The sequence below is a fragment of the Eumetopias jubatus genome, unplaced genomic scaffold (genome assembly GCF_037043125.1).
Source record: "Eumetopias jubatus isolate StellerSeaLion01/CBP00866 unplaced genomic scaffold, mEumJub1_p1.0 scaffold_7, whole genome shotgun sequence".
Classification (NCBI taxonomy): domain Eukaryota; kingdom Metazoa; phylum Chordata; class Mammalia; order Carnivora; family Otariidae; genus Eumetopias; species Eumetopias jubatus.
Window position 1 is genome coordinate 71,602,790 of NW_028274813.1, and position 22,904 is coordinate 71,625,693.

Here is a 22,904-nt window from a genome sequence, read left to right on the forward strand (position 1 = left end):
GAGTTCATTCATTCAACAGATAATGTATTGACTGTCTGGCAGGCATCTTTCTTGGTGGCAATGATAGAGTAATAAATAAAGCAGAGTTCCTGCTCTCCTGGAACTTACCTTCTAGAAGGGAGAAATAAGTAAACCAGGAAATACCAGGTAGTGCTAAATCTCTGAAGAAGGTAACCCCGAGGGCATGTTAGCCTCTGTAGGGCGGGAAGGCCTGTTGGAAGAGGTGAAACGTAAGCAGAGACCTGAAGAGCCACTAAGCAGAGGTCTAGGGAAGAGTCTTCCTGTCAGGCTGAGTAAGCTGTTTAGCTTAGGCAAGGCCCTAAGGTGGGAATGAACTTGGCGTGTTTGAGGAACAGAAAGGCCAGTGGGCCGCTGCTAGCAAGCCAGGCAGGATGGAGGGTTTTAAGATGTGTCAGAAGTAGGTAGGCACCAGATCAGATAGGTCCTTTTGTAGATCAGGGACGGAGTTTGGATCTTATTCACAGTGCAGTGAGAAATCATGGATGGGTTCTAAGCAGAATATAGTACAATTTATGTTTTAAAAGATGTTTCTTTATGATACCTGAAATGTGCTTTAAAACAATATAGGAAAAGGGGAAGTGGGTGAGGATATGGCTGGAGCAAGACCAGCCAAGCTGTCCCAATCAGGTGGCTTTTGAAGCTGAGTGATGAGTACGAAGGGGTTCCTGATATTATTTGGTCTACTTTTATATAGGTACGTCTGGCATTTTTCTTTTCAAGATTTTATTTATTTGAGAGAGAGAGAAAGCACGAAGACAGGGAAGGGATAGAGGGAGAAGCAGACACCCTGCTGAGCCGGGAGCCTAAGGCCGGGACTTGATCCGGGCACCCGGGATCATGACCTGCGCGAAGGCAGATGCCTAACCGATGAGCCACCCAGGCGCCCTGGCATTTTTCCTAATTGAGAATTAAGGGAAAGATCATTCTGGCTGCTGGAAGGAAGGAGACTGGGTTGTAGGGGCCGTAGTGGAAGCAGAGGCCACCGTGGGGTCCGTTGCCCTGGTTCAGGAAGGGCAGTGGCTGGGGCCACCCAGGTGCTAGTGGAGATGACGCTGGCGGGGGGACAGGACAGGTGTCTGAGAGGCTGCTGTCCGGTTGCATATGGGTGGGGGCAAGAGGAGCCTTTTAGGTTTTTATTGATTTTTTTTTAAAGATTGTATTTATTTATTTGAACGAGAGATTGAGAGAATGAGTGGGAAGAGGGGCAGAGGGAGAAGCAGACCCCCAGCAGAGCAGGGAGCCTGACCTGGGGCTCGATCCCAGGCCCCTGAGATCATGACCTGAGCTGAAGGCAGACGCTTAACCGACTGAGCCACCCAGATGCCCACCTTTTAGCCTTTTAGCCTAAGCAACCAGATCAATGGAGGTATCAATTTTGGAGATAGGAAAGATGGGAGGAACAAGTTCAGGGGAGAAATACAAGAGTTCTGATTTTGGACATGTTAAGTTTGAAGACTTAGTGCTAAGGTGAAGCTTCACGTTGGCAAGCGGGTACCTGAGTCTGGTGCTCGGGGAAGAAGAGAGTGGGGCTGGAGTATCTGGAGGGTTGACTGCCTGGCTGGGTGTCTCTCCTGCCACCTCACGGCCCCCCCTCTCTCTCCACGTTTCCCCCCCACCCAGGGTTACTGGCTGTCACGCTGAAATGAACCCCCGGCACCCCTCCGTCTGCCATGGCTACCCTTAACGCATCCTCTACCACTGGTACCACCCCCACTCCTGGGCACGATGCCCCGTCCCCGCCTCCGGACACCTCCTTCCCCAGCACCCCTGCTGATCCTGTCACCAAAGATCCCCCTGCTGCCCCCTCCAGCTCTGAGAGCATGAGGCCCTCAGAGCCAGGGGTACAGGCCCTGGAGTCGGGCTGTGGCCTCATCCCACCAAAGGAGACTGGGGAGCCCCAAGAAGAGCCTGGCTGTGGTGGCTTCTCACCAAAGGACCTAGGAGTACAAGAGGACAAGGGGCAGGAGGAGGAAGGAGGAGGGCTCCCTCCCGTGGACCTAAGCAACCATTTATTCTTCACAGCTGGTGGCGAGGCCTACCTCGTGGCCAAGCTATCCCTGTCAGGTGGCAGTGAACTCCTGTTACCAAAGGGCTTCCCCTGGGGTGAGGTAGGAATCAAGGAAGAGCCCAGGCTGCCCCTCCTTGCCCACCCGCCCCTTGCACTCCTCACTGCCCTTCACATCCAACATGGCTTTGACCCAATCCAAGGCTTTAGCTCTTCTGACCAAATTCTGTCCCATGATACCTCAGCGCCATCTCCGGCCACCTGTGAGGGAAGGGATGGAGCCTTCTGGAGCTACCGGCTGGCTCCAAACCCCCCCGGAGATCCCAAAGATGGCCCTACGGGGAGCTGGGGAGGAGAGCACAGGGCACTCTTCTGGCTCTGTGTCCTGTGCCGCCTGGGTTTCAGTAGGCCCCAGGCTTTCGTGGGTCACACACAGTCTCATGGGGTGAAGCTAACCCCTGCTCAACACCTGGGCCTGCCCGGTAACCCAGCTGTCCTCCAGGCGGGAGATGAGGGACCTGCAGCCCTCCTAAGCTTTCTGGAACCAAAACCAGCTGCTCAGCCCCCTTTAGAAGCCCCCCTTGACAATAGCAGCACGGTGGGCACAGAGGCAAATGTAGCCCAGCCCGAGGGTGGCCCCCCTGAGGCAGAAGCCCAGGCTCCTGTCCTGCCTGCGGAAGTCACGACCCCCAGCCCGCCCTCCCCGCCCACAACCCCCGCCACCTGGGACCCCAGCCCAACCGAAGCCAAAGAATCGCCAATGGCAGCAGGTGAGGCGGGGCCAGATTGGTTCCCCGAGGGGCAAGAAGAGGATGGAGGGCTCTGCCCCGCCCTCAACCAAAGCTCACCCGCCTCCAAGGAGGGGGGCACTCTCCCTGCCCCAGTCGGCTCCCCGGAAGACCCCAGTGACCCACCGCAGCCCTACCGCCTCGCCGAAGACTATAGCCCGGGCCCTGCGGCCTTCCAGGGCCTCAGCCTGTCCAGCCACATGTCTCTGTTACACTCTCGCAACTCCTGCAAGACGCTCAAGTGTCCCAAGTGCAACTGGCACTACAAGTACCAGCAGACCCTGGACGTGCACATGCGCGAAAAGCACCCCGAGAGCAACAGCCACTGCAGCTACTGCAGCGCGGGGGGCGCCCACCCCCGCCTGGCCCGGGGCGAAAGCTACAACTGCGGCTACAAGCCCTACCGTTGTGACGTGTGCAACTACTCCACCACCACCAAGGGCAACCTCAGCATCCACATGCAGTCGGACAAGCACCTGGCCAACCTGCAGGGCTTCCAGGCGGGCCCTGGTGGCCAGGGCAGTCCCCCAGAGGCGTCCCTCCCGCCCTCTGCCGGGGACAAGGAGCCCAAGACCAAATCGTCCTGGCAGTGCAAGGTGTGCAGCTATGAGACCAACATCTCCCGAAACCTGCGCATCCACATGACCTCCGAGAAGCACATGCAGAATGTCCTCATGCTGCACCAGGGGCTGCCGCTGGGCCTGCCCCCTGGGCTGGTGGGGCCAGGCCCCCCGCCCCCGGCAGGAGCTGCCCCCGCCACCCCCCCTGAACTCTTCCAGTACTTCGGGCCACAGGCCCTAGGGCAGCCTCAGGCTCCCTTGCCCGGCCCCGGGCTGAGGCCGGACAAGCCCCTGGAAGCCCAGCTGCTTCTCAACGGCTTCCACCACCTCGGAGCAGCTGCTCGCAAGTTCCCCGCAGCCGGTAAGCAGGCTGGGCTCTGCACCTGCTTCCCCTCCTCCCTTCCCCGGGGCCCAAACTCAAGTCTCTGCTTCCTCCCAAGGGCTGCCTCCCCCCGCTCCCCCATGCACTCGGTAATCCCAGCTGTCCCTCAGCACTGTCCTCATTTGCCCACCCACCCCTTTCCTTCCCTGGGCCACTCATCTGTGTCTGTCCGCCAGCCCCTGGCAGCCTCTCACCGGACACCCACCTGCCTCCGAGTCAGCTCCTGGGCTCCTTGTCTGACAGCCTGCCCACCTCACCGCCCCCAGATGACAGCCCGTCCCTGAAGGTGTTCCGCTGCCTGGTGTGCCAGGCCTTCAGCACGGACAGCCTGGAGCTGCTGCTCTACCACTGCAGTGTGGGCCGAAGCCTCCCGGAGGCCGAATGGAAGGAGGTGGCCGGGGACACCCACCGCTGCAAGCTCTGCTGCTATGGCACCCAGCTCAAGGCCAACTTTCAGCTCCACCTCAAGACCGACAAACATGCTCAGAAGTACCAGCTGGCTGCCCACCTGAGGGAGGGGGGCGGGGCCATGGGCTCCCCGTCCCCGGTGCCCCTGGGAGACGGGGCCCCTTATGGCTCCGTGCCCCCGTTGCACCTGCGCTGCAACATCTGTGACTTCGAGTCCAACAGCAAGGAGAAGATGCAGCTGCACGCCCGGGGTGCAGCCCATGAAGAGAACAGCCAGATCTATAAGGTAAGAGTGGGCCAGGGAGGGTCTGGCACTCGAGGGGCCCCGGCACAGAGCCCCTGGGGAGAGAGAAGAATTGAAAGGCATGGGGGTGGACCAAGGAGATCCCCACGAGTGGGAGAGCGATGGGAAAACCCAGGGTGGCAGGCTTGGATAAAAATGGCAAGTATGTACCAGGATCATCAACTCTTTGGAGACGGTTGTGGAGAGGAGACCAAAGGTTGGTGGACTCAGAGAAAATGAATCCAGCACTTTATTCAGTTTTTCTGGTGTTTGGGACTAGAGTCGGGAGTGGGGAGGTAAGGGGGGTGTCTGTCTGCTTAGGCCATCTTGTGACCAGTTCAAGAGGATGGAAGCAGATTCCATTCACCTACCAGGGGGGAGGCCAGGATTGGTAGGAGGAAGAGAAGGAGATGGGGGAGAAAAAGCACTAATATCCAGGTGGCCAGAGGAGGGAAAAGGGCGTGCTCAAGAGGGCAGAAGGGATGGGCAGGGAGGGGCTGCTGCTGGTCAGGCTCCCGCTGGGGAGGCGGAGGGGGCCCCTGAGATCTAGAGGGCCCTGTCCCTTCTGGCCTGAGCAGCCTCTTTCCACGCTTCCAGTTTCTGCTGGAGATGGAGGGAGCCGCGGCGGGGGCCGAGCTGGGGCTCTTCCGCTGCCTGCTGTGCGCGTGGGAGACCCCCTCCCGCCTGGCTGTGCTGCAGCACCTGCGCGCGCCGGCTCACCGCGACGCCCAGGCCCAGCGGCGCCTGCAGCTGCTGCACAGCGGCCCCGCGGCCGAGGAAGGGCTCTCGGCCCTGCAGAGCATCCTGAGCTTCAGCCACGGGCAGCTCCGGACTCCTGGTGAGGAAGAAGGGGCTGGGCGGCGGCATGCGGTGGGAGCTGGGGCTGGGGAGAAGGGCATGCCAGTGAGGAGAACCGGGTCTGTGGGCAGTCGAGAGCAAGTGGAGAGGAGCCAGCCGTGAAGGGCTGATAAAACCGGACTTGGGGTGCAGTGGGGCAGCCCAGTGAAGGGGGAAGTAGGAGGCTCGTGGGAGGGAGGAGGCAGAGAAGGGCGGGGACTTTGCTGGGTGGAGAGCAGAAAACGGGAAGGGAGGTAAGGAGGAATCACCCAGTGATTCCGAATGGTGACCAGTGTCCCGGCAATGCTAGGTGTTGGGCGGCGGCAGGAGCTGGTCAGGAAGGAGAGAGGAAGTAGGAAAACAGAATAGGATGCACTTCGTGCCGGGCCAGGGCGTGTTGGAAGGAGATCGGAGATGGGAGCTGTGGGCCTGGCCCGAAGGCAGCAGGGAGAGGAAGCCCTTGACGAGCTCCCCAGCCTCTTCCTGTCTCCTAGGAGGGCTCCCCAGCCTCTTCCTGTCTCCTAGGAGGTCTTCAGCCCGAAGGCTGGGCTTAGGGTCCCCCTTAGGCAGCTGAGGTTGTACCAGCAGAGACCGGGAACAGCCAGCCAGGCGCCATTGATCCAGAGGGTGCAGGAGAAGAGCCTGGAAGGGGCTGTCAGAGGTGGGCACGGGCATCCGGGCTTTGTAGGGGCCAGCGGCGGCGGGCGAGGGTGAGGGTGCGGGCAGCAGGAACCAGGAAGAGGCAGCATTGACTGGTGCTAATTGAATTGCCAATATGCTGGCTGGAGTTAAGTGCCGGAGGGGCCCGGATCAATAGCTAATGATCCTGGCGCAGGGCTGAATGGAGTTAAGGAACTTTAACACTTTAATTAGGCTGCCATCGAAAATAAATTCCTACACATCTGTCAATTCTTACTTGAGTGGTAATCTCTCCCAGCTAGACCTGCCGCCTCCTGTTCGCCGCACCTGCTTCCATTCGGCCTCACCTTCCTTCTCCAGTGCCCCTCCCTTTATGTTTCTGTGCTCCCTGCTTCCAGGACCAGTCAAGATGGGGAGCCGAGTTGGCCCCATCTCTGCTGCCTATGGCCAGACTTGTTTCCTCGTCTTGAAATGACGGGGGCTGGGCTCACAGACAGCATCTCTTAGGCCCTCCTAGCTCTAACCCTGCCATTTCTCCTTCATCCTCTATTTCTTTTTGGCAGCTTTTTGTCCTCTCCAGCCTGTTGGCTCATCCATCCATCTCTCCTTCTCCTGGCTGCTTGTCCCACTTCCTCTGCCCTAGGTACTCCCTTTCCTGATGCTTCACTCTCTTAAGCTGACTCTCCCCTCCTCCTACACAGGGAAGCCTCCTGTCACCCCCTTAGCTGAGCCGCCCACCCCTGAAAAAGATGCCCAGAACAAAACCGAACAATTGGGTGAGTTGCTCAACTGGTCCGTTTTCCCTCCATCCCTGCCCCGCCCCCATACATTCTGAGAGGCACAGGGGACGTGGCAGTAATCCAAATGTCCGGCAAGGCCTCCTGGGTGTGGGGAGCCAAGCTGATGCAAGAAAGGACTCACCAGAGGGAAAGGGGGGGCCCCAAAAGGCTCAAACCTGGCCATCCCGCTAACCTGGGGTTGGCCCCATCGGGCCTCCTCTCCCGGAATTGAGGACGGCGTTGTCCTTTTCTGCCCTTTCCCCTTTCCCCAGAGTCCAGCACCTACCCTGGAAGCTCTCTGCTACAAGTCAGGTCATCTTAAGGGCTGGGGGCTCTGGAAAGGAAGAGGTAGGGCTGTCAGATCTCTTTAATCTCCTCTCCTTTCAGCTTCTGAAGAGGCAGAGAACAAGACTGGCCCTCCAGGAGACAATGCCAACCAGACCACGGTCAGAACCGGGATAACTGGGAAAAGCTGGGGTCGGGGGTCTGGTGTTACTGAGATCTGTTCATATTCTAAAGCCTAAAATTCTCATTGGTAGAGCTTTACACAGGATTTCAGACTAAAGGTAGACCGAATTCTGTCAGGCCTGTGACTTATCTCAAAACACCACACTGAGAAACGCCACCTAGGGCCAGTTATGTGTTCAGCACCACACAGCGGGTGGAGCACAGAGGAACAAGGGAGGGCAGGACTTGAGGGAGAAGGGGAGACAGAAGCAGTATCGAGGTAGGAAAGGCTGAAAGCAGGTGGAGAGAAGGCGGAAGACACAGTGAAGAAATGAAAAGAGAAAGCCTAAACCACAAGACTAGCTGCTGCCCAGCTCTCTATTCCTGTCAGGAACAGAAAGACGACTAGACCTGTCATCTCCTGCAGAAGGCCCTGAGCCTGCAGGGAAGCATCCAGGCACCTCCTTCCTGAGGGTAGAGGCCCCAGCCCAGATAGCAAACTCTGCAGCTCTCCAAGTCACCTGGCCTCGGGCCTCACCCTGGGCCAGGCAGGACCTGGGTGGTTTAGCTCTGTGGCTCTAAAGTGTTATTCTGAGGGGACTCCCAGCCTGGGTCCTGAGGTGCCATGCTGCCCCTCACAGCTCTCCAAATGGGACCGCAGCACGCAGTATTCCTGCATTCCCACAGACGACAGTGCTGGCCAGGCCCTCCTCCTCGCTCCTGTTCGCTCCTGCAGGCCCATTCCAGGTATCTGTTCCTAGGGCCGAGGGCATTAAAATGAGCATCTGGATGCCTTTCCTTTTGGGCCATTACCTCCTCCCAGTTCTTGGGCTTGGACCAGTGGCACCGGCCGGCAGGAGAGGAAGTGAGCCAGGGAGAGGAACTGCAGGCTGGAGGTCAGGCAGTCAGGTGACTAAGGCGGAGACAGGGCCTTCCCTCAGCCCCATCCCTCTGGAGGTGTGGGCGGGAATGCGCCAGCAGAGCCAGGCCAGAATTTTCCTGGGCCGCTGGGGGAGCTGTGGTGTTTGTTTACATTAAGAAGAGGAGAAGGAAAAGAAAGTGGGAGCTGCTAAGCGTCTGGGAGAATGAGCCGGCTTCTGAGCAGACAGGTAGGGAGGGCCCCTCTTCAGGAGACACTCAGATTAGGGACCTCGGAGAGGCAGAGTGAGCAGGGATGAAAGAGCCCCTGGATCCAGATGTGCAGAGGGCAGGGGAGCCATTTCATGGAGAAGACACCGGCAGGGTGGGGGTGGGTAAGAAAAGAAAACTCAATCCGGGGGAGGAGGTACAAGGCCATATACTGTTAGCTGGAGAAGTGAGCGAGGCAGAAGAGACCGGAAAGACAGGCCAAGGAGAGACAGAGGCCAGAATGGAGGGAGAGGCCTGAACAAAGAAGGAAGGCAAGGGCAAGTCTAGCTTAGGCCTTTGTCCCAATCTAAGGGAAACGAGGGAGGAGCCAGCTTCTTGCCTCTCGCTGGATCCCTCGTGATGCCTTCGTTTGGGGCTCACTCCTAAATTGGGCGTGGGGATCTTGCTGTGTTCACGCACACACAGGGCTGGGTGATGGTGGGCCCCCCCTTCCCTGATGCCTCCTCCACACCACCCCCCACCCGTGTGTCCCCAGGTGTTTTGCTGTCCATACTGCAGCTTCCTGAGCCCAGAGCCCGACCAGGTGAGGGCTCACACGCTCTCCCAGCATGCAGTGCAGCCCAAGTACAGGTGCCCGCTGTGCCAGGAGCAGCTGGTGGGCCGGCCTGCCCTGCACTTCCACCTCAGCCACCTGCACAATGTGGTGCCCGAGTGTGTGGAGAAGCTGCTGCTTGTGGTGAGTACTGGCTCAGGGAGGACCCAACCAGGAGGCCCCGTTCGGGCCGGGTAGGAGGGGAAGAAAAGGCAGGGGTGTCCAGGCAGGTGTGTGTGTGGCCGGGAGGGTGGTGGTGAGGAAGCAGCACTTCACAGGTTTGAGGGGTAAATTTTAGTGTTGGGGGGATACTTAGAGCTTGCCTCTGCTCACCGGTGAGGGAGCTCAGTGTTTCCTTCATTTCCATTAGGGTCCAGACAAGCGCTGCTTAACGGCAGGCACAGGCTGCGGCACGGGGAAGAGCAGAAGTTAGGGGGCGTGAGTCCAGGACGAGGGTGGAGGCCTGGACAGGGGCTGGGCACAGGGTGGGCGCGGGTGCAAAGCAGGGTGTCAGGAGTAGCGGGGGGTGGGGGTGGGGCGGGGCAGTCACTGGGCTCTCTTCCATTACAGGCCACAACTGTAGAGATGACCTTTACGACCAAAGTGCTACCTGGGCCCACTCTGTGCCCGCTGGGGGATGCCCCAGAGCCTGCGCCCGGCAGAGAACAGGGAGCAGGTAAGAATGGGGATGGCACACCTGCCAAGGTGGCAGGAAAAGGGGACCTGGGCTCCACATCCCAAGAGGGTCTGAGGACACCCGAGGCAAGGACCAGTTGCCCTAGACGTTGAGTGGGTGGGGTCTGACTTTAGACACAGTTCCGGTCTCACGGCACCCTTCTCTCTCCCGCAGAAGGCCCTCACCTGAGCCCTGAAGCCAGTCCTGATCCTCTTCCTGAGCCTCCCCCGCCCTCAGCCGAGGCCCCAGACAAGCCCCCGGGAAGCCCTGATCGATCCCCTTCTCCAGCCCCTCGGCCTGATGCCCCAGTGGAAGAAGTGGCCCCTCCACCCACCGTGGCTGAGGAGGAAGAGGGCAGTGTCGGGGAGCCCCGCCCTGCAGAGCCTGCTCCAGCTGACTCTCGCCACCCTCTGACCTATCGGAAGACCACCAACTTTGCCCTGGACAAGTTTCTTGACCCTGCCCGGCCCTATAAGTGCACTGTGTGTAAGGAGTCCTTCACGCAGAAGAATATTCTCCTGGTCCATTACAACTCTGTCTCCCACCTGCACAAGATGAAGAAGGCTGCCATTGACCCGTCCGGCCCTGCCCGAGGAGAGGCAGGTGCCGCGCCTCCCACTGCTGCCGCCACAGACAAGCCCTTCAAGTGCACGGTCTGCCGAGTCTCCTACAACCAGAGCTCCACCCTGGAGATCCACATGCGCTCAGTTCTGCACCAGACTCGCTCTCGGGGGACCAAGACTGACGCCAAGGCTGAGGGGCCAGAGCGGGGCCAAGAAGAGCCCAAGGAGGGCGAGACAGAGGGGGAGGTGGGCACTGAGAAGAAGGGCCCTGACCCTGGTGGCTTCACCTCTGGGTTGCCCTTCCTGTCGCCTCCCCCACCCCCCTTGGACCTGCACCGCTTCCCAGCCCCCCTCTTCACCCCACCAGTCCTGCCCCCCTTCCCTCTGGTGCCCGAATCACTGCTTAAGCTCCAGCAGCAACAGCTGCTCCTGCCCTTCTACCTCCATGACATCAAGGTGGGGCCCAAGCTGGCACTGGCTGGGCCTGCGCCCCTACTAGCTGCCGCCCCTCCCCCCCCGCCCCTGCCACCCAAGGCTGAGCTGGCTGAGCGGGAGTGGGAGCGGCCCCCCACGGCAGAAGAGGGGAATGAGGCAGGGCCCGCCTCACCCCCCACCTCAACGCCCAACGAAGCAGCCCGCACTGCAGCCAAAGCCCTTCTAGAAAACTTTGGCTTTGAGCTGGTGATCCAGTACAATGAAGGAAAGCAGGCTGTGCCCCCTCCCCCGACCCCCCCCCCACCAGAGGCCCTGGGGGGTGGGGACAAGCTGGCCTGTGGGGCCTGTGGGAAACTCTTCTCCAATATGCTTATCCTCAAGACACACGAGGAGCATGTCCACCGCCGATTTCTGCCCTTTGAGGCCCTGAGCCGTTATGCTGCTCAGTTTCGAAAGAGCTATGACAGCCTATACCCACCCCCTGCAGAGCCCCCCAAACCTCCTGATGGGTCCCTGGATTCACCAGCTCCCCACCTGGGCCCTCCATTCCTGGTCCCAGAGCCTGAGGCAGGGGGGACCCGTCCCTCTGAGGAGCGCAGCCGGGCAGGACGCTGGCCCCCAGAGGAGGAAGAAGGCTCCAGAGGGAATCTGCCTCCCCTAGTGCCTGCAGGCCGCAGGTTCTCCAGAACCAAGTTCACAGAGTTCCAGACCCAAGCCCTGCAGTCTTTCTTTGAGACCAGTGCCTACCCCAAGGATGGAGAGGTGGAGCGGCTCGCAAGTCTCTTGGGCCTGGCTAGCCGTGTGGTGGTCGTGTGGTTCCAGAATGCCCGCCAGAAAGCACGCAAAAATGCCATCGAGGGTGGGCCTGTGCCGACCGGAGGAGGCAACGGGGGAGCCTCTGGCTGCAGGCGCTGCCATGCCACCTTCTCCTGTGTTTTTGAGTTGGTGCGGCACCTCAAGAAATGCTATGACGACCAGCCCCCTGCAGAGGAGGAGGAAGAGGCAGAGCGCGGTGAAGAGGAGGAAGAGGTGGAGGAGGAGGATGCAGAGGAGGAGCAGAGCCTGGAACCCCCCGCAGCGCCCGAGGGTCCCTCACCAGAGCCCCCGGAGAGGGAAGAGCTGAGCCAAGCAGAGGCAGCAAAGCCAGGAGGCAAAGAACCTGAAGGGAGGGCCCCTCCCTCGCCTTCCCCAGTCCACACCTGTGACCAGTGCACCATAGCTTTCCCCAGCCAAGACCTCCTGACCAGTCACCGGCGGCTACACTTCCTGCCGCCCGTGCAGCCCAGCACGGCCCCGCACCTCCTGGATCTGCCCTTGCTGGTGTTTGGGGAGCGAAGCCCCCTGGTGGCAGGCACTCCGCCGGCGCCAGGGCCTCCACTCAAACGGAAGCATGAGGAGGGCAGCCTGTCCCCAACAGGCAGTGAAGCAGGGGGGGGAGGGGAGGGCGAGCCACCCCGGGACAAGCGCCTGCGCACAACCATCCTGCCGGAGCAGCTGGAGATCCTGTACCGCTGGTACATGCAAGATTCCAACCCAACGCGCAAGATGCTTGACTGCATCTCTGAGGAGGTGGGGCTCAAGAAGCGAGTGGTGCAGGTCTGGTTCCAGAACACCAGGGCCCGGGAGAGGAAAGGCCAATTTCGAAGCACCCCTGGAGCGGTGCCCAACCCAGCAGCCAAGCCCCCCATCACGTCTGCCCCGGCAACCTTCCCCAAGTTCAACCTCTTGTTGGGCAAGGTAGATGATGGGACTGGGAGGGAGACCTCAAAGCGGGAAGCACCTGCTTTTCCCTACCCGCCGGTTACCCCTGCCGCCGGGCCCCTCCCTTTTCTACCACCTGGGAAAGAGGCCACCACCCCAACACCAGAGCCACCGCTACCTCTCCCACCTCCCCCTCCACCCAGTGAGGAAGAGGGTGCAGAGGAACCGGCTAAAGCTTCTCCAGAGAGCGAGGCTTGCAGTCCATCCGCAGGGGATCTCAGCGATTCGTCTGCTTCCAGTCTGGCCGAACCAGAGTCCCCTGGGGCTGGAGGAAGCAGTGGAGGAACAGGAAGTGGGGCTGGGGTTCCAGATGGGATGGGCCAGCGGCGCTACAGGACCCAGATGAGCAGCCTGCAGTTGAAGATCATGAAAGCCTGCTACGAAGCCTACCGTACCCCAACCATGCAGGAGTGTGAGGTGCTGGGGGAGGAGATTGGGCTGCCCAAGAGAGTCATCCAGGTCTGGTTCCAGAATGCTCGTGCCAAGGAAAAGAAGGCCAAGCTGCAGGGGGCAGCGGTTGGCGGGGCTGGGGGCAGCAGTGAGGGCCCCTTGGGAGCCCAGCGCACTGACTGTCCCTACTGCGATGTCAAGTATGATTTCTATGTCTCCTGCCGAGGCCATCTCTTTTCACGCCAGCACCTGGCCAAACTCAAAGAGGCAGTCCGAGCCCAGCTGAAGAGTGAAAGCAAGTGCTACGACTTGGCCCCAGCACCCGAGGCACCCCCGGCTCCCAAGGCCACACCTGCCACCACACCTGCCTCTCTGCCCCTTGGGGCTGCCCCAGCCCTGCCTCGCCTGGCCCCGGTCCTCTTGTCTGGCCCAGCTCTGGCCCAGCCCCCACTGGGCAGCTTAGCTCCTTTCAGTTCAGGTGAGTGGGCAGTTGGGAGGGGTTGAACTTCAGAGAGCCATCTCTCTCTAATGACATGCCCCTCTTTTTTCTCCTTGACTCTCCCCACCTCCAGCCTCCAGTGGCCTTCCTTAGTTTCAGGCTCTTGGGGGGGAGGTGGGGAGAAAAGGGAGGGAAGGGCGCATGGCCGCTTGGTGGTGGGAGTGGGCGAGGGTGTGGCTAGAGGTGGCCTACAGCAGGAAGGATGACAGGCCAGGAGGTGGCTAATCCTTCATCACTCCTTTCATCTTCCTAGGCCCTGCAGCCTCCTCTGGCCTCCTCGGCCTCGCCACTTCAGTCCTGCCTGCTACCACAGTGGTCCAGACTGCTGGCCCAGGCTGCCCCTTACCTCAGAGACCTGTGCCCGAGCAAACTAACACCTCCACAGCAGGCACCACTGACCCTGCCCCAGGCCCCCCTCCTGAGCCCTCTGGGGACAAGGTCTCTGGTGAGCGAAAGCCAGTTGCAGCCCCCACCAACGCCTCCACTGATGCCCTCAAGAACCTCAAAGCACTGAAGGCTACTGTCCCAGCCCTCTTGGGGGGCCAATTCCTGCCCTTCCCATTGCCCCCTGCGGGGGGGGCCACACCACCAGCTGTCTTTGGCCCCCAGTTGCAGGGGGCCTACTTCCAACAGCTCTATGGCATGAAGAAGGGGCTATTTCCCATGAACCCTGTGATACCTCAGACCCTCATCGGACTGCTCCCCAACGCCCTCCTCCAGCCACCACCCCAGCCCCCCGAGCCCACAGCCACAGCGCCTCCAAAGCCTCCTGAACTGGCTGCTCCAGGGGAGGGGGAGGCCGGGGAGGCTGATGAGCTGCTGTCAGGCAGTGCGGGGATCTCCACTGTGGACGTGACCCACCGCTATCTGTGCCGTCAGTGCAAGATGGCATTTGATGGGGAGGCCCCAGCCACTGCTCACCAGAGATCGTTCTGCTTCTTTGGGCGGGGCCCTGGGGCTTCTGTGCCCCCCCCACTGCGGGTGCCCATCTGCACCTACCATTGCCTGGCATGTGAGGTGCTGCTGAGTGGGCACGAAGCCCTGGCCTCCCACCTGCGCTCCTCGGCCCACCGGCGCAAGGCGGCCCCACCCCCGGGGGGCCCACCCATCACCATCACCAACGCCGCCACCGCTGCCTCGGCTGCTGTGGCTTTTGCCAAAGAGGAAGCAAGATTACCTCACACGGACTCCAACCCAAAAACTACTACTACCTCTACACTTCTAGCTTTATAAACAGATAAACCAAGATGGGGGGAGAGGGGAGGGCCTCAGGGCCCCCTCCCTTACCCCAAGGGGTGTCTGGTGGGAGCTCACATCCCTCCCCCCCCACCCCCGCCCCCGCCCACCTCACGGGACTCTTTCAGTTCCCACCCTCAGTGGGCTTCACATGCCCCACCTCCAGCAGAGTCCTGCCTCTGCTCCCCTGCCCACCCCCCCACCCCCGCCCCCAGACACGCTGCTCCTCTGCGGCTCCTTGCCCCATGTCTTCACAGACGCACACCCACCTTGTCATCCTGAGGCTCCGCTCATCTCTGCCCTGCCCACCACACACGGTCTATCCTTGAATCATCCTCCACTACCTTATTCCCACTGGATTCACCCCCCAACACAGTCAACCCCCGCAAACACACATATATGTCAGCCCATGCTGTTCACTGACTGAGAAAACACCAAAAAAAAAAAAAAAAAAAGAAAAAAAGAAAGAAGAAAGTTAAAACCCAAGACAAGGGGGAAGGAGAACAAACTTTGCTACTCCCCCTTCTCTCTCCCTACCCCCTTGTCTAGAGCGCCACACAGCTCACAAACTTTCCAAATACCCAGTTGGCTCCCAAGGTTGGAGCCTGGGATGGGCAGGGAGCCCACAAAACTCTAACCAAACTGGAGGTTGGCAGGGGGAGAAGTGCTCACAGTTCACTCTCCCCACACCCCTCCTTCCTAACCCTCTCCTCGCCTGACCAGGAGCCCCTGCGGCCTGGACTCTAGGGGAAGCCGCCGCCAGGAACCCCTCTGCCAACCCCCACCCTGCACCCTGGGAACTGCAGTAACTTATTCTCAAAGGCTTTAAACACAGAGATCCTCTCAGCAGCCGTGGGCCCGCCCCTTGTCCCAGCCCTGCCACGTGGGGGTCCAGCCTCCGGGACCGGCGCTGCCCACCAACGGCAAATCCAAAGTTCTTTTAAAAAAACTGAAACACACACACAACCAAAAAAAAAAAAAAAAAATGAGAGAGAGCACGCGCGCACATGTGCACAGGAGAGAGATGGAGACAGAGGAATGAACTAAAGTAAAACATAAACTTGGAAAATACAGAAAAAAAACTGCAAACTCTCCCATCAAACAAGTGTTTTTTTGGTATTTTTTTGTTTGTTTTTTTTTTCCTGTTTGTGTCCCTTTCCCCTCACGTTAAGGGTTTCTTTAAACCACTAGTCTTGGAAAGAGCAAATGGCTTTAAGTCCTTGCATGGGTACAGTGGGACAGAAAGCCATGCAGCCTGGCCCTGGCCATACCCAGCTTCCAAAGCCGGGGCTGGCCACGGGGAAAAGAGCCTGGAGACTGGGGAGGGACCTACCTTTGCCCCCTGAGTTGAGTATCAGGACTGCTAACACCCCTTTGTTCCCAGCCGCTAGTTAGAAAAGTCAGTGTTGTCAAATGTATCTTGGCGGTCCCAGGAAGAAAAGAGTGCAAAGGACTGCGTGGTTTCTGAATCGTGGGTATACTTCCCTTTCCTGCAGCTTATCACGGTTTCCTCCCCTTCGCTTCTTTCACAAACCCGAACTTCTATCTCCGTGTCCAGTGGCCCCTTCACATTCCTGGTCACTTGAAATCCTTGCCTTTGCAGGGACCCTTGTTCCCCACCTGTGTTCTTCCCTCCTTCTCTGACCTTGCCCTTCCTCCCACCAGTAAGCAGCAGCTGCTGGGGGCACCGCCCAAAGAGTCAGAGGTTGTCTGGGAGGGCCCTGGGGCTCTGGAGCTGAGGACAGCTCAGGGGGTGGGTGGGCAAGGCAATGACCGAAGCACAAGGTGAATCTCTGACAGAGTGCTATCACCAAGGGAAACCAACGAAAGCAATGAGCTAGAAGAGGGTTCCCTATCTGTAACCTCATTGTTTCTGCCAGCATCAGGTGGTGATCCCAAAGCCCAGCTAAAGTGGCACAAGGTAGAAAAGCAGGTGTTTTATTTCAGCAAAGAAAAGCCTGCAAAAGCTCCCAGTCCTCCAGTTTCTGCTACTGCCCTCGCCCGGGCTTGGGGTGGGTCCCCTCTCAAGGTATTCTCCTTGCAGACTTTCTCCCTTCGGGCTTCTTCCACTACCATCATCCATTTCATATGCGCCCACAGTTCAGTCAGCCCCCGGATTTCCACTTCCTGGCCTGTCACTCTGCCCATGAACATGTTAATACCGAAGCAGAGGCTTATGTGCCGAAAAGATGGGAAAATCAGCCGAGTCCCTAGTGCCCACATGTTCTGTGAACCTCACTTCTGATCCAATCCATTTCTCAAATTAAGAGCTCCGACTCTAGCCAACCAGGGTAGGGGGGAAGCAGTCCTTCAGTGATGCCAGGTGTAAATACAGGCCCTACTGTGCTCGTGCTCTTGCCCCCCTTCCTGCCTCTCAGCCTCTCTCCCCTGGCCCTCCCTTCCTATCCTTTTCTTTTCCCCGTGAAACTCTGTGTAAGACTATCTTCTTAGCAGCACGTGTAGGGGGAAAGAAGCTTTTCCACTGTGTGCTTTCAGGGAATGTGACTTGTGTGTAAAAGTTGAAAACAAAACAAAAATTAGAAAGAAAGATAGGAGGGAAAGAGGAAACATTTTAAAGAAAACCAGGGCAAACGCCTGGTAGGGGATGATTAGAGGCGTGGTGGTGTGCATTTTTAGGAGTTTACAAGCAGGACAGGCTGGCTGTCGTTTGAACTGTGAATATTTTTACCAGGAGTTAACATAGCCAGAAATCCCTCCCCTGCCTCCTCCTGCCTTCTGGCCTGTTCCCTTACACAGGGACACCCTGGTCTAGAGATATCACGTACATGCACAGTAGGGGACAGAAGCTGATTCTAAGGCATTGTCCTTACCAGGAGCCCTGTAACTTGAGAGATAAGAGTCTGGCTGACCGTGGAGTCAGGTATGCCATTCCATGTTCCCAGTGACTGGAAGCCTTCCTCCCCAATCCCATTCTCAAACCAGAAGTCCCCAGCAGCTCTGCTCCTGCTTCAGAGACGCTCAGTGGGCTGTTCTGGTGGAAGGAAGGCCAGGTCATCAGGCCCTATGCAGAATGCTAGAGGTGAACACCAGGTCACTCTGGGTAAACCCTGTTGCTGTTCCTGAGAAGGAGACCCAACTTAAAATGCCTGGCACATCGACTTCTATCTTGAAATACAGGCCCCACCCCAACAACCCTGAAGTGAGCTTAAATCCATGGCTCCTAATATTGGTCTTCCACGGCCTGGGGCAAAGGCCTAGGGTTTCTGACATACATGGGCCCTGAGGCATCCAAATTCTGGTCCAGCCTACTTACTGCTAGGATCAGTACCAGGAGACAGGAGGTGGAAGGGAGCCTGGCTGTTTTTGCACTAAACCAGAATCTGTGTGGGGACGGCTTCAGGTACCCCATTCTCAACTAGGAACAAAATTCAAAGTCTTCTGGAAGAATATGAAAAAATCTAAAGCCGCAGCAGCCAAATGGGGCAGAGTCTGCAGTAGAGCCACAAAGAAGAAACCCTTCTTCCCTCAACCCTCTAGCCCTTTCTGCATTACAAAAGCATGCACAAGAACCAAGAAAGCCAAGTATTCCAGACCCAGTAGCACCCATCTGCTTAATTCCTTCTATCTGTTAATTTCCTTCTTTTTGTTCCTTAGCTACTTATACGGCTTATAGATCACCAATTCCCCAAACCTCCACCAGCCTGGTTGCTTTACGGCATATTTTCTCATCCAAACATTCATCCCTGTATAGAAATTCACACCTGAAATACAGAGCTATGTGTATATAACTGCCCCAATGAAACAAGACCGCACACTGTCAGAAACCAGCAGAGCCAGGCAGAGAGAGCTATGGGGATACACACATGCCAGCAAGGATGGGCACCATGGGTACAGAGGCGCAAGGGATATGCCCCCAGCCCTATCACCTACACCTCCCATAAGTACAACCAGCCTCCAGGACATACTCATTTTCTTCACATCCAACAGTAGGTGAGAATAACTTATAAACAGTCAGGGGAAATGTAATCTGACTGTTACATCAGGAAGGGTGACCAAATGTTGCAATCCATGGGGAAAGGACCTTCCATTCCTCTGCATTGTGACACTGGGGAGAGGAGAGGTAGAAGAGAAACCAGGAGGAAACTTTTGGGAAAACTAGAAACAGGAATAAACTGGGCTGGGACCCTGTGTCATGGGGCCTTTCTCTCTAGGCTGCAGTGAGAAGCTCAATCCACCAGCTGGGCGCAACTAGTGAGAAACTTCTAAGGCCCGAGGATGTCCTTGAGGACTAAGGAAGAAATGCTCCGACGCCAAGGAGGCCCTTGCTACAAGACGGGCGACAGACCCAGTCTGCAGGACTACAGCCTGGATACCTTGTGAAAAGGGCAGATGAAAGAAAAACCAGAGAGAGGACGTTCATAGAAGATCTAGACCGTGGCTCATAAAGTCTGGAGAGGGATGGGAAGTGGTCTCCAGGGAAAGCCTCCAGGGCGAGACTATACTTTATGGGAGGACTGTAAAATTAGGTGAGGACCCACCCTGTCATTCTCCATCATACAGAGGGCCCAGACAACCTTCCACACAAAGGATAAGCAAGGGGTAAATGGCATTACTCCCTGTCAATAGTGTGAGCCCGGTGTTTCCTGCAGCTCTCCAGCCACAGAGAGGTGTCTGGTTAGAAACTAGTGTGGAAGCAGGCTGATTTTAAGTGGACCAGAAGGAAGGTGATGGGGAAAGGTGACCCAGTACTGACTTTTTTTTTTTTAAAGTAATCTCTACACCCAATGTGGGACTCAAACTCATGACCCCAAGTTCAAAAGTTGGATGTTCCACCAACTGAGCCAGCCAGGTGCCCCCCTGGGGTTGACTCTTAATCTTACCAACCACCACACACACACTTTTACACAAACAATGGCTAAAACACTGGAAGAGGTAATCAGTAGGAACTCAGCATGCCCTACATCCACAGTCCTTCCCTGATATCCAACCTCACACCATGGCTTTTCAGCTGGACTTGACTGACCCACACTGTGCTCATTCCCACCAAGTGCTCAAACAACAGCCTCATTTGCATCTTGCTAGGTATCTGCAGTAGGCTAGGCCCTGTACTCTGTCCACCCCTCCTTCCACTACCCAGGACCCAGGCCTGTCTCCAAGAAGAAGTATAATTAGGACTCGTCCTGTACCAAGCCACCGAATCCACACAGATCTTACTGGACCACAGAGAGCCATCTCCCGGCCGTGCTCCTAACATAGTGGTTCTCAGTGGTGAGGTTTCAAAAACACAGGGCAGCCAGCCATCAGAATTTGGAAGTGTTCTGTAAGGTGAGAGGCATGGTTCTGACAAGCTAAATCGGCCTGATTTGACCTCATAATCTGTCCAACTGTTCCTACCCACAACACACTGACACATATCTCACAACACACAGACCACAGGCATGACAGCATAAGACATGCCTGTGGTTGGGGAGGAAGAAGAAAGATGCAAAGGCCTAGAGAAATCAGACTAGGTTAACTGTCCTACCGTGACTGCTGCATCTTAGAACAGTCCCTCAAAGTTCTGTCTACCTGCAGCGCGGTCACCAGAGTGCTGGCTTAAAATGCACATTTCTGAACCACACTTCGGATTCTCTGAATCAGAAACTCCTGAAGTGATCCCATGCTCTCTGGAGTTCAAGAACCCCTGATTTGGGCTGCTCAGCCCATATACATCTGTGACCTGCCCCTCACTCTCCAGCGCCCAGGCCCAACCCTGCTCCACCAGGGGGTACCACCAGGGGCCTAGCATCACCTCAGGTTTGTCTTCTTCATTACCCTGCCTTCACCCCCACCTCCACCATCTGGGAAATCTGACTGTGTCTTCTGCTTACGTTGGCTGTTCTTGAACAGGAGAAAAGAAACATTGTCCACTCACCCATTTGCCTGAGTGTCTCCCTGCTTTTTCCTCTGCTGTGGAAACCATCTCCCCTCTTCTGAAGTTGGCACCCACTTCCAGAAATGCTGAAACCAGAGCTCCCCCAACCCTAAGCAGCTCAGTCCAGCATGGCAAGGGCTTGACTTCCCTCTGGGCAGGTCCTATCCTCCATCAGAGCCACCAGTCGCCCTCAACATCACCCAGAGCCAACTCTTCTGAGTATCTTCCTAGTTACTAATCCACGGCTTCTGGCTAGGAAGGAAAGCCCATCCTACTAGAAGTTCTTCCAGATGGAGGCCCAAGGTCCAGTTTTGTGGCACTGCCAAGGGCACTGCCCCTGGAGGCATAGGGGTGGTCTCTGTCACCACAGATGCTGGGGCCTCGCCTCCTAAGAGCCTTCCTTTTCATGAGGGCTTATTGCTGATTTGTGGTTTCCCTTCCAGGGGTGGACTTCAAAGACATGGATATTTATCCAAATTCTACCTAACTGGGGTGCCATTGAGAAATTCCGAAACACTATATCTCCCCGAACAGTCTTTCTGGAAGGATAAGTCCCAGGTGCCTCTGTCTTCCTTATACCTGCCTACCTCTCTAGGTCTAGAGCACCTCTTCATTTTTCTAGGACTGTTATTGAATATGGGCCTTCTAACACGGGAGAAAGAACTGATTCATCTCAACCACAGCTCAGCCAATCACAAGGCAGATGAAACGCATACAGGTGCTAACCACCCCACTACCCAGCAGCAAGGCCAGAGGGTCCCTCCTTCCCACTTCTCTTTCAATCTCTTCTGGCACCAGCTTTGTGACAACATAGCTGGCTGGCCTCTCCAGCTCTCATTCACCCTCATGGTATTTTTTTCTGTCCTCACTGCCCAGAGAGGCGTACAGGCCACTGGCCTGGAGCCTTGGATTTGGCTTCTTGCCTGAGCCCTTGTCCCTGTGTGCTCCAGCTTCCCTTGCAATAGCTGCTCAAACACTGAGTGTGGTAGCAGCCTAACTCCCTTTCTTGGGGGCAGTGAGGCAGGAGGGAGGTGGGTGTCTAGTTGGGGTTGGCTGGAGTACTGACGCAGCGGGCTGCTGAGGGTCCCATCTCGTGCCACCCCCCAACACAGAGCTCTGCCCGATGCCCGGCCTGCCTATGTGCGCCGCCCCCTCTCTCTCTGCCGCCAAGTGGCGGTCGTGAGCATGTTTGGCGGCTTTGGGTTTGCCGCAGTGCCAGGATCTGAGACGCTGTTCACGTGCCAGTGCAGCACTGCCAAGCGTGGCGGCATCTAGCTGGTTGGGTGCCAAGCAATAGGACCCAGATGGTGATAGAGAGATGAAAGAGGGGTGGAGGGGGGAGGGAGGGGGAGGAGAGGAAGGCACCAGGGAGAAAATCAGATACCTCACTTGTTAGAGTGGAAAGTCCAAATGGGATCCCCAGAAAGGTGCCCTTCCCATTCTAGATCCGAGCTCAGCAAGCAGGCCCCACCCCCGCCCTCAGCACGCTCACGCAGGGACATACACAGACCAGGCAAGAGGAGCTGGCCATCTTCAGCAGGAAACTGGCCGGGGGCCAGGCAGGACTGCCAGCGTTCTCCATCCTTCTTCCTTGGGGTCTTGGCAATGGTGCGCTTCCTCCTTTGTGTCCTCACGACTCTCTCCCTCTGCTGCTCCACTCCCCATGCCTAAGAGGGAACAGGAAGGAGGTCCTGGCAGAAAAAAGTCTGTTCTCCCAAACAACTCACACACACACACACACACACACACACACAGAGAGACACACAGAGACACACAGAGACACACACACACCGACACACCGACACACACACACACACACACACACACACTCCAACATCTCACCTCCCTTCGCACCCCTGGCACAGCCACCCTCTCAAGCAGATTGGCAAGAGGCACGGCCATCCTCCTCTACTCTGCACAATGCCAGAGCCTGTGCCCGGCTCCTCAGGCAGTGCCAGCACCCACGGCCTCACGCCCATGTCCCCCTGCTTTTCACGGAGGGCCAGAATGCCGGCCCCGAGGAGCTCTCCCCAGGGAGCGGTGGCACAGTCCCTCATCCTGGCTCTTAGACACTTCCTGGGCACTTCCCTGGCTACTCTTTCCCCCACTTTACTTTCCCAGACCGGAAGAAGGCTGACTACCCCCTAGTCCCACCGTTTCTCAGAGCTGAGCTCCAGAGGGACAGCAACATCATTAGCATACCCCTGCCCCTCCTCTCTGCTTCCTGGGGCCCCTGTTCCCAAGGCGCCAGCTTGGGCACCGGCCTGACGAAGGTGATGCCAATGGCTCCCAGGCAGCGGTCCTCCTCTCAGAGGACCGGGGCTCCTGCCGCCCCACCCCCCCCGCCTCCTCCCATCTCCGCGGGCACAAGAGTGGCAGCTGCAGTGCCCACGCCTGGAAGCAGGCAGCACGAAGCAACCCATGCACTCGCTTCTGCCCTCCTGGGCCCCGACCCTCTCCCCTCCTTCTCCCACTCCATCCCTCTGTCCTCCTGGTTGGACTCTAGATTGGCCAGCGCAGTGCCAACCCCCACCCGTGCCCAGGAGGCTCACATACAGCACGCGCTTCTGCGTACATGTACACGCGCACACACACACACGTACACGCACACGGCCCCACAAGTGCCAGGCAGCGGTGGC

At 57.7% G+C, this 22,904-nt stretch overlaps 1 protein-coding gene and 1 long non-coding RNA gene across 5 annotated transcripts; one reads left to right on the top strand and one right to left on the bottom strand.

Moving 5' to 3' along the window:
• The first annotated feature begins 1,691 nt into the window (after window positions 1-1,691).
• ZFHX2 (zinc finger homeobox 2) lies at window positions 1,692-14,412 on the top strand. 2 transcript variants are annotated; one of them, XM_088024671.1, is made up of 9 exons: window positions 1,692-3,735; window positions 3,933-4,450; window positions 5,045-5,285; window positions 6,625-6,699; window positions 7,090-7,159; window positions 8,773-8,974; window positions 9,401-9,506; window positions 9,681-13,133; window positions 13,408-14,412. In XM_088024671.1, exons 1-9 carry the CDS (start codon window positions 1,692-1,694, stop codon window positions 14,385-14,387), a joined length of 7,689 nt encoding a protein of 2,562 aa, XP_087880797.1. In that variant the 3' UTR covers window positions 14,388-14,412. The 2 variants fall into 2 exon arrangements, with proteins under 2 accessions (XP_087880797.1, XP_027970697.2); XM_028114896.2 differs by having other exon boundaries at window positions 7,090-7,148; window positions 8,774-8,974.
• On the bottom strand, window positions 4,682-21,957 carry LOC148163916 (uncharacterized). Of its 3 annotated transcripts, XR_015768521.1 has the most exons (3): window positions 21,776-21,957; window positions 9,164-9,235; window positions 4,682-7,036 (listed from the first exon to the last, which is right to left on the bottom strand). It is a non-coding gene; the product is annotated as an uncharacterized LOC148163916 (long non-coding RNA). The 3 variants fall into 3 exon arrangements; XR_015768522.1 differs by lacking the exons at window positions 9,164-9,235; window positions 21,776-21,957 and adding an exon at window positions 15,724-16,013; XR_015768523.1 differs by lacking the exons at window positions 9,164-9,235; window positions 21,776-21,957 and adding an exon at window positions 11,252-14,451.
• Between the last annotated feature and the right edge of the window lie 947 nt (window positions 21,958-22,904).

Coding starts and splice junctions, on each gene's coding strand:
- ZFHX2 (XM_088024671.1), top strand. CDS start 1,692: ATGGCTACCCTTAACGCATCCTCTACCACTGGTACCACCCCCACTCCT. Junction 5,286..6,624: donor CGGGCAGCTCCGGACTCCTG/GTGAGGAAGAAG, acceptor CCTCCTACACAG/GGAAGCCTCCTGTCACCCCC. Junction 8,975..9,400: donor TGGAGAAGCTGCTGCTTGTG/GTGAGTACTGGC, acceptor CTTCCATTACAG/GCCACAACTGTAGAGATGAC.